Genomic DNA, 10,598 nt, shown 5'->3' on the forward strand with positions numbered 1-10,598 from the left:
CAGGTTGTAGGGATACAGTGAATAGTCAACAGCAGGTTGTTTGGCGGTGGCAGGCAGCTAGATTTGAATGGACTGTGGGTGGAGAAGCTGTGTGTGACAGGAAGGTGAGCACTAAGGGAGGAAAAGATGGGCAACTTGGATGTGATCTATGCTTCTCTTCCTACTCTTGTTCCCCTATTTGTAGACATGTATGCGGCTTTGACCCGCACAATGCCAGCCAAGGCACAAGCCTTCAAAAGTGACCACTGACTTGGGTTCCCAAAGCCTTGGGCTTGATGCTGGGAGGAATTGAGCACCTGCTGCTCCACCAGGCATCAGAGGGACCTCTGGGTGGTTAGTGCTTCTGAGGGTCGGGTCCTGGCCTCAAGTTGGCAACCGAGATGGGGAATCACATTTGAAAATTTGGGCCTACGTTCCACATGAGAAGGAAGTCACCCAGAACATGGGTGCTGCTTCTGCCTGCCTGCTGTAGGCACTGCCCTCTGGCATTATCTGATGACCTATTTCCTCTCCCAGCAGAGATCATAACCCATCCCTGTGGCAGCATCAGGGACTGCTTATATGGAAGATGAATGTCGGGCAAGTATTAAATACATTTTAGTGGCATTCTCATATGCCACTGAAGGTTGAAATAAAGAGGGGAATTAGTCCCATGTGGCCTATCAGCTCTGCATGATGGCAGTCTGAAAATATCTGTAAAGTTAAGTGGGGAGGGTGGTTGAGGAAAGTCCTAGGAAGAAGCTGTCCAGTGACACAGACAGAGGGGCTTGCCTTAGACATGGTGCTTTTTCCTATACTCCAGCAAAGCTCCTTGTTCAGTGTTAGAAGAAAGTGACTTTCCCTGTGATTCTTTACCCAGCCCACACTGCAGTGCATGGAGCAATGTGGATAACTCTGTACCCAATGACACTCCTGCCTCTCCGGTCACCAGGTGGTAGTGAGTCTCATAAGAGTGGCACACTGTGAAAGCCCACCCCATGGCTTTCACCAGCTTGCTTGGTAGCAGTCCCAGCCATGAAGCCAGTCTAAGCATTTATACCGGAGACCTCGGCACTAGCATCCAGGTGTCTAGCAGGCTATGCTGAGTCTCTTGACAGGGCAGTGTCTGGGAGAAGCTGGCACCATTTCCTCCCCTCCTTTTCAACAGAGTTTGGGCTGTTTTAACAGGCGAGCAGCCAATTAGCTCCAAGCTGCAGCCAGAGGCACCAGGGAGCTGCAGCTCACGCTCTCTGAGTGGCTGCCCCTGGTTTTAGCTTGAGGTTGCTGTGGTTACAGCAGACCCAGCGCTGGTGCTGAGGTTGCTGTTCTGGGGCCTGCTTGATTGCTGCCAGCATAGATGGGTATGTGTTTGGAAGGGGCACAGTCCCTGGAGACAGTAGGTGGGTTCAGTGGGGAAGGAGAGGGTGCAGGAGAGCAATGCAGTAGGTAAATCTGAACTCCCCCATTCCCTGTCCCCCCTGGATCTTTCCCTCAGTCTGTGCTTGTTGTTCCTGGCCTGGTGCCCAGGGAAAAGGATCAGAGAGGTATTTGCACTGCCCTTTGGGGTCCTGAAAGAACAGGCGTTTTGGCAGCACAGGAAAATTCCTGTAGTCTGATTATTTTTGTGCCCTCTGAGCAGGTTTCTGTCATGCCGGTGCTCAGCTCCTGGTAGACAGAGCAGGGCAATGGGGCTGTAGCAAGGGGAGCATGGCCCTTGCAGTAACCCTTCCTGGAAACCCTTCCTATAATGCAGGACCTGTCAGCAGGGAAAAGAAGCTTTTGCTAAGGATGGGTGGAACTGAAGTAACTGTCTACCAAGTCATGTTGAGAAGCAGCTGATGGCATGTGGGCATGGGGGGGTCTAGGGTTATGCAGGAGAAGTCTGTAGGGACCTATGTTTAGCAGGGAAGTCAGTGTACCCAGAAAGGTGAGACTGTGGATTTGTGAGCTCACTGGGGCAGGAGCTTTGTTCATTTTGCTTGTGTGGCACCCAATATGACATGACCTGGGTTCCTATAATGTGACTGCAGCAAAAACCAGCCAAGACTTTACCAAGCAATTGCTGCTGGCCCACATGAGCTGCCACAAAGGGTCCTGTTTTTTGAGAGGGTGGATGATTGACACTATCTGTAAATCAAACCCCTTGAAGACATCTCCAGCTGGGCTCCCATAATTGCTAGTGGCCGTGAAAACCTCGGCCATAATAAATAGTAAGAAGGCACTGGTTTGAGGAGCAGGGAGGGAAAGTTCTTAAGTCTGGCCCTTGGGTCATCAGTGGAATGAGTCTGCTGGATCTATGTCATTTTCTCTCCCATGCAGTTTTACTGGGCGTATGCGCAGACACATCTCTAGACAGTTACCGGGCTCTGAACTTGGCCTGGTTGTTCTCTTCTTCTTCCTCCTCCTCTCAGTTTTCATCCTGCCCCCTCCTTTGGCTCAGCCTTCCCTGAATAAACTCTGGCTGACAGCTTCTTGCCTGGCTGGGCTTTCTCAACTGGCGCAGCCTCTAAGTGATTGGGAAGGGTGGACAGCCCTCAGGCAGCTCTGTGCACACTGGGAACAGAGTCTGGGAGCTCTCCATCCTGAGAGAAAGCCCCTCTGCCCACCTGACCCACCCCTCCCTGTACCTACCCAGCAGTGGGCTGTGGTAGTCAGCAGTAGGCATAATGCCCTCATTTATGGGCACCACCTCCATTCGCAGCTGCCTTGTGGCAAACCCAGCCTGACCTGGCATCTACTTTGTGGTGGTTGCATCCTGCCTTATGGGTAGAGAGAGTCCTTTTATTTGCTCCTTTATCTCCTGTATGGTTATGCAGTGGCTGGCAGGTGGCACATGCGGTCTTCTCTGGAGTGAGTTATCCCTTCGCACCCTTGCCTTGTATCCCCAACTCTAGGCCCAAGTGTTGCCTTGGATTTGCTTGTAATGTCATGCAACGATCCTAAACTGCAGCTTCTCTGCGGCTTCAGCGAGAGCTCAGAGCCCAGTGAATCCAAATGTAGGAGCAAATGGGTTGAAAGGCCACTGCTGAAAACTGAGTGTTTCCTTTTCTATAGTCACTGGGTAAATTGAGTCTTAATGGAAGGAAAGGGGGTGTAGAAAAGACCTTTTGAAATAATGTGAATGAAGTTGGGGGGGGGGGGGGGGCAAAATGCAAGCCTTCTACCAGGCAGTAGCATGCAGTTGCGATACAGGACTTCCCAGCTGCATGTCATAGCCTCTACACTGCTAACAGATAATGGTGGTTCTCCAATAGCCCAAGGGGCAACACCGTCTGTTTTTGGGATCAGGGGATGCCAGTACAATCCTGCACATCAGCATGAAGTTTTAGAGCCCCATGAAGTACATTGGGAGCAGCAGTGAAGCCCCAGGTGCCTGTGGATTAGTTCCAGTTCTTTCCTGGGGAGAAGGCAAGGTGTGAGTGCAGGGGAGTGGCTGTGAGGAGTCGCAGCAATCCACTGCCTGGCTCTGCATTTAGAGAGCTGGTTGCATGGAACAGTCTGCTGGGAAGTGCCTCTGATCCTGGCTGCCAGATGGGAGGAAGTGGTCGTGGGAGGCAGATCTAGCCTGGAAATGAGATCTGAAGGCATCGGGGCCAGTGCTGGGCATGTTATGGCCTGAACATTCATGTGGCTGGCAAGCCGTGCTTTCCAGCATGCCAGGGGTTAACAATGGGGCCCCAAAAACGCAGAAGGGAGAGCGAGGGGTTGATTCGTTTTGTTGTCTCCTTTTATGGTTTTGAGGGAGGATTCGGCTGAAGCCCAGCTGTAATGAGCTGCATGTTCTCAGCTCAGGAGCAGCTGGTTAGCCCCACTGTTCAGGCCTCCCTGCCTGGTGGGGTAGAGGGAGCGGTCTCTGTGTGCTGCTTCTGAAAAGCAAAAGTGAATGCAGTGCTGCACGCCAGTCCCTTTCTGATGCATGGATCAGGAGCAAGGGGTCTCCAGCCATTCAGGCTTTCCCCAGCCCTTGCTGGGTACCAGCCCATGCAGCAGCCCTGCTAGGGGAAGAGGACAGTTGTGCCACCATGGTCTGTTCAGCCCCTGTTCCATGAGACACTTGGGTTGGTGGATCTTAGCTGAGCCCCAGCATCTCATTTGACACATGCTGTCAAACAGCACTTCTCATTTAACAGCTGTCAGCCACTGCTGCCTAGAACCAGTCAAGCCAGCGATCTGGGCCTGAAGAGGTTGTCATCCTCTTGATGCCCTTGTTCTCTGGCACTCCCACCACAAGGATGGTGGGGAGTAGGTTTCACCAGGCCTTCTGCGTGGGGCCTGAGCCATTGCTTCATGCTGGAGTTACGGGAACTCAACACCTCTGAAAATCTGACTCCTTATTTGCCAGTACAGAAGCCTGGCTGGTAAGCTGCTTTCATGTGGCACATAGCAGGCAAAAGTCCTGGGCTGGAGCTCTCTGTGCCCCTTACTGTAGAAGGAAAGGTCCCCTTGCATAGGTGGGCAGGCATCCAGAGAGTAGCAAGTGAGGTTCAAGAGGCAATGCTCAGTTGTTTGGGGGCAAGCATGTGATTGGAGATGCCAGGTTTTCCCTCTGCAGGTTGTGTTGATATCCCCAGAGTCAGGGCTGGACGTGTCCTTATACCATGCATCCATCCCTGATGGCACAGGACAGCATTTTGCAATGCCCTGCCAAGTCCAGCAAAGGGCAGGATGAGTATTAGGGATTCAGGCACCCGACTGACGAGTGAAGGTGCTGATTTTACACGTATTCAGTCGCCTCCTGGCTCTGCAGGACACAGCTTCCTAAAGGGTCGAGCGGACCAATATCTGATGTTGCTAGGGGCACCATTCAGTGCAGAGACAAAGAGAGCGCCCAGCTGCTGCTTTGACCTGAGTCCATTTCCCTGTCGTCCCTTTTTGCTCTCCAGTCCTTCATTGCTGGCTGGTGGGTTCTTGGAGATTTTGCCCAATTCAGCATCGTTTGGGAGTGAACAGCAGCCAGCTTGGGGAGCAAAAGAGGGGAGTTGGCAGCCTACGCAAAAAGATGAGCATAGATCTGCTGCCTGTGGTCCCCTGTGCCCTCAGTCAGGAGCCATGCACTGAGTCTTCATGCTAGATCTGTCTGCCCGTAAGACCTGAGAGTGCATTAAGTGGACTAGGACTGGAACAGAGGGAGCTTAGTGTTGGAGTAACAATAGCCCCAGGCACTACAGCTCCCCGCAGTTTATAGCTGTGGCAGGCCCGTTCCTAGGCGGTGGCATAGCGGGTTCTTGTTGCAGAGGAGTGCCCTTGCCAGGGGCAGCTGTTAGTACTGCATCCGTAGCTTTGGAGTGAGGAGGAGGAAGAGAGAGATGGAGAATAGGGTTATTAGTGTGCATGGGGGTGGGGTAGGGGAGGCTGGCAGGAGCGGGCTGAAAGCGAATGGTGGAGATAAACAACAGGCTTCAGCTGCTTAAGAGCCTCTGCAGGCTGTTGAAAGGCCTGGAGCAACTCCCCTTCACACAATGGAGCAAAACAATGGAGCCCGGCTGCTAATGGGGCCCCCTCAACCACACAGCAGAGCTACAGCCCCTGCGGTCCTGGCCTCTCCGGAGATGTGATCCCAACCCTAATGGCACAGAGGGAAACCTAGCAGAGAGGGAGCTGTGCGGGGACCTGCCAGCTCAGAGGGAATGGGATCGGGTAGCAAGTGGAGACCAGTGTTGTTCTGCTCTGTGGATCAGAAGAGCTGTGGGTACCTCAGGGTGAGGTCCCCACTCCCCCAGCCCACAGTGCCAGCCAGTGCCCCCATAGAGCAGGTCTCCCCCTGCAGAGAGGGAGGGATTGGAGGAGAATATGCTCCCATGCAGCCCCACAACCCTGCCCTGCTCTCTGCAGGAGCCTCCTGTTGGGAACAGCTGGGTTTACCTCCACCCTTCCCTGGTGATCCCAGAGCGTGCTCTCAAGTGCCCATTCAGCCGCTGTTCACTTCTCACGGTGATGTAACGGCTTAAACAGTGGAGCCTGTGTCTCCAGCTGCCAGAAGTGGGGACAGAAGAGGGAGGGCACAGGGGGCTGGTCTTTGTCCTGAACAGACTCTGCGGTAAGCACATTGCCACATCATCAGCTGCTGCTACTGTAGTCTCCCTAGCACTCTGTCCGGCTGATTGACGCTGTGTGTCTCTCTCGTGTTTGCCCAGGGATGAGCGGGGAGCAGTCCTAACTCTCGCTCTGGGGATGCCTGGCATGAGATGTCTCTTCACTCCATCTGTTTGGTCAGAGCTGCAGATTTGCTGGCTGGGCTGTGGGTGGCTTGCAAGGACCAGCCTCTTTTGGCCTGCCCAGGTGCAGAGTGCTTACTTGCTGAAGGGCTGGGGTGATGGCCCCATGGTTATTACCAGACTCATGCTCAGGGATGGGAGGTGGCAGACACTTTTCCCCAGGATGTCAGGTGTGCATGGCTTTCGGGCAGGCGTGTGGAGAAGAATTGGGTTGCAGCATAGCATCCCTTCATGCCTGGTTATAGAGCAGATGTGACCCTGCCCGTGAGACCAGGCTTCAAAGAGGCGCAGGGGAGGATGATATCATGAAGTGGGTGTTCAAAGGAAGGGGCGAGAGGGGAGGGAGTCTCTGAAGAGCAGCAGCTCACTCGAGAACTGTGCCAGGGAGATGAAGACCCTTGGCACTTGTTAAGGATGGAGCCCTGCTAGCGATGTTGAGCTGCTGTGTACAGGGCCTGTTTCACACGGCGGCCTGTTTGGGCCTCTTGAGACCATGCCACGAAGGAGCTTTTTGCCACAACCTAAACTGCTTCCACCTGCACTGCCACTGCCTGTGGGATGCTCGGTACCAAGCAGCTCAGCATCGCAAGGAAAGGGAAGGATTCCACCCTTTCCTCAGTTCCCCAGGGGGCATTACCACGGTCTTAACTGTTATTGAGGCCAATGGGATGTCACTGTGTAAAGGCAGGACTGCATCTATGTCATGGCACCCTAGGAGAGGTAGCATGATGTTGTGATGGCATCACGACAGGGACAGCAGCCCCATCCTGCATGTCAGATCCCCCTTAGAGAGAGGTTGCTGCCACTGCTCCCGTGCTCCTCTCTGGAGGGAAGGAGCAATCCATGAGGTGACTCGAATTCCCTCGGAGCTGGGGATATGGAGAGTGGGCAGGGAAGCTGACATCTCTGTCAGGAGACAGGGGAGGATGGGGAAGGGGCTGGGGGTGCTCTGAATGCAGCCCACTGTGCCCTTGCTGGCTTCTGTTACATTTCTTCCTATCCCTCTCTCCTCTTCGCTGCAGGCAGGATGCTGAAGTGCTGATCAGAGTAGCAATGTGACCTACATTCCCAAGGAACCAAAGCCGCCCCCAGCCAACCAGCCTTTCACAGCACCTATACCATGAAACGACACAAGTGAAGCCCCCCTCTCCACACTTCCCATCCTGCCACGCTGCCTTGCACCGTTCACTGCTGGCAGCAGGACATGGCCAGCTCAGTGTCATGGGTGCACTGGGCAGAATCAGACCTTAGCCATGACTCTGGGCAGCCCTGGGAAGAGGAGGTGGAGGAGGAATTTGGGGGACACATGGATGAGAATGGACTTGTGGTTACCACCAGCCAGTGGGACACATCCCCCTCCCAGAGCCGTGCAGAACTGGAGTTCCTGGGAGATGTCAGAATTACTGAGGAGCCAGCTTCCCTCCCAGGTCACTCAGCACAGAGGGAAAGGAGATTTGATGTCGGTGACTTGCAGGACTTTGAGTTGGGAGCATCCAGAGAAGATGTGGACAGTGCTGTGAGCCCACCCCCTGGTGAGTCAGCTTTCCTTTCTGTCCATTTTCCCCTCTCATAATCTCCATGTAACATGCCTATAGCAGCCAGAAGTGACTGCAGTAGGGCAAGCAAGTAATTGCCAGGACTTTGGGAGGTATCTACAGGTCCAATTCATCACGTGGGACCCAGCTGTCGACATGGTATAAATCCTAGTGAGATCTCAAAGAGCTTAGGTGTATGGAGTCAGCATTAAAATGCAGGTGTCTCTCTGGAGTGGGACATAGCACATGTTATATATGCACAGCTCAATGGTTCAGGACGGGAAGTGAGAAGTCACCCTGCCTCCAGCTGAAACCACAGGAAGCAGAGCAGATGGCAAGTACTTGAGCTGGCACTTGGCCAGTGCATATGTGCTAGCAGTGTTCTTCCACCTACAAAAAAGTGCTGAGGATATTTAATGATCATGAGAAATAAAGAACTAAAGTCTTAGTCTCCAGAAAAAGTAGGCAGTGTTCCAGCATGACAGCGCCATAGGGGGAAGGGGAAAGCACCATCTCTTGAATTTCCAGTACCAGTTCTTGCAGGGCCTTGGCACTTTCCTAGGAGGTCCTGGATCCCTGCCAGAGATGCTCTGTCTCTAGGCTACCAGAGGCTTCCCGTTGGGAAGTGCCAGCTCTGAGGAACATCCCTCTGGCAGATTTGCCTCTAAACGTGTGTGCTGCATGAGAGGAGAGTGACAGCTGTGCAAGACACTGTACAGCAAATCTCTCTGTGCATCTGAAACCTGCGGTACACCCTTTTCCATGGTCACAATATAGGGGCAGCCCACGCACAAGTGCCTAGGTGGTTTAGGACCATAAACTGGGACGTAGGCTCCAGAATCACTTAGGCACATCCAGAAAAGTTATTCTGAACACCTCTACCGTTATCTGTGAGTGCTCAGGTTAAGATAATTAAAAGAAAAAAATAATGTCAATGCTGTATGATTTAGGGTTAGATTTTGATGTCCAAATGCTGTTGAAATAAATATACCTAACCCCATTCAATGCCTTTAAAAATCTGTCTTTTAATATCCTGGAGGGAATAGTGGACATCACAGTTTTTACTGATGGTAAGAAACCTCAGATAATCTAAATTATGGAAAATTTTGTGAGGAACTGTGGAGGGAGATAACAAAATGAAGTGCCTGGGCAGCACAATGACAAGTTATATTTCAGTGCTGATATGGGCAAGTTAATGCTGCTAGGGTCCTTTTAGGTAGGTAGGATGCAGTGAAGAGTTTAGAGTTAGTTGCAATGCCTTGTGTGTAAGATTGAAATGATTTGCAGACATCACAAGGGAGATATCTGCTCAGTGGTGGTCAGAAAAGCCAAGAAGATATTAGTCTGGACTGAATAGAAATAATTTTTGCAAATGCGTTTGAGCTCTTCAGTGAGAGGGTGCACTCTAAATAAATTCACATTATATATTAATGATATGCTGTTTTCTGGAAGATGGTTCCCTTATCTTCTGTGATGACCATAACAGGTCTATACAAATCCCAAAGCAGGGACAATAAAAATAAATGGAGGCACTGAATGTCCTCTGCTTCCTCTGAAGTCAATAAGAGGTTGAAGTGTGCATCACTTTTTAGTAACTGGCTAGACAAGACAAAAACAATGTATCTCCATCTTAATGTTAATTTGAGATCTGCTGCCTCTACCAAGAACCATATCACTGAGGCACAGCCTGTTTTTGGCTCCTCATTGAAGGGGGTTGGGAAGCTGTGGGTAATTCCATGGTGATGCCCTACATTTTCTTGTTTGATGTGCACATAGTTCTAGCTTAGTAAAAGCCACTGATCTACCAGATGCTGGTAATGCCCAGTAAGCCACCTGCCTTAGGGCTTAATCCTATGACACAATGAGCATATCCAACTCCCCCAGCACCACTGGAGTGAAAGGTCCCATCAGGAGGCACTTGGCATTAAGAGAACCTAAATGCCCTGTGGTTTGGGGGTGGATCTCAGAATCCATAGAAACAAGGAAACTGTCAAGTGTTTGGTGATGTCTGCACTGCTGTTTGTTTTCCAGATGATGGAGAGGAACTAGAGCATGATGGGAAGCTGGAGGACCCCAAATCCCCAACATTCTGGCGTCCACGGAGAGACAAGCAACTGGACATGACTGAAGATGATGAGGATCAAGTTAGTGTGGAGGAAGCAGAGAGGCAAGGGGATGACTGGGAGGCAGGGAGTGAGGGGGAAGCCTACCCAGAGCTCTCCTTTGAGGTCCAGTATGGCTCTGAGTACAGCATCAGCCCTGATGCCACAAGGGATGCCCAGGCTCCATATGAGAACTGCAGCAAATCCATTAGCTTCACCACTGATGGCGGGGATGAGGTTTCGGAGCACTCAGACATCAGCCCTTCCCCCTATGGTGCCCCTCCAGAGCATTTCTACAGGCCAGCCCGAAGAGCTATAGGAGATGACTTTGACAGCCTCAGTCAGCTTGGAGAGAGCCTGGAGTTCCCTGCAGAAACTGAGCTGTCCTCAGCCTCGGGCAGACACCCAGAGAGCCCTGAGCTGAGCCCACTGGCCGATGCCACCCCCTGGAGCCTGACCGGGAGCCTCCTGCACCACGTGTCTATGGATGACCTTCAGAACGCCCCGAGCATCGATGCAGAGGCCTTCCCCGAATCCTCCTATGCTGAGAGAGTGGAGGATCCTCCCAGAACTGTTGCCAAGACAACCTCTGTTGATAGAATCAGGGCATCCCACCACCATCCCGGATCTTCAGCTAAGGGCTCCAAGAGGCCCATGGGTGCATTTAGGGTGGCAGAGAGTCCCCCTCCCCTGCGAAGGGTCAGCAGCCAGCCCCAGGACAGGGCTCGGAAGCTGAAGAAGACCATCTCAGCACTCCCATCCAAGTT

General features: G+C 52.3%; 1 protein-coding gene across 1 annotated transcript in view; it reads left to right on the forward strand.

The window, feature by feature from the left end:
- Window positions 1–10,598, forward strand: part of AKNA (AT-hook transcription factor) — a 43,472-nt gene that overhangs the window by 2,640 nt on the left and 30,234 nt on the right. The window contains exons 2-3 of the mRNA XM_025212768.1: window positions 7,217–7,726; window positions 9,761–10,598. The exon at window positions 9,761–10,598 is cut by the window's right edge and continues 427 nt beyond it. Coding sequence (XP_025068553.1) covers window positions 7,399–7,726; window positions 9,761–10,598 — 1,166 coding nt within the window. The 5' untranslated portion in view covers window positions 7,217–7,398. The remainder of the gene's footprint in view (window positions 1–7,216; window positions 7,727–9,760) is intronic.

The sequence above is a fragment of the Alligator sinensis genome, unplaced genomic scaffold (assembly GCF_000455745.1).
Source record: "Alligator sinensis unplaced genomic scaffold, ASM45574v1 scaffold323_1, whole genome shotgun sequence".
NCBI classification, from domain to species: domain Eukaryota; kingdom Metazoa; phylum Chordata; order Crocodylia; family Alligatoridae; genus Alligator; species Alligator sinensis.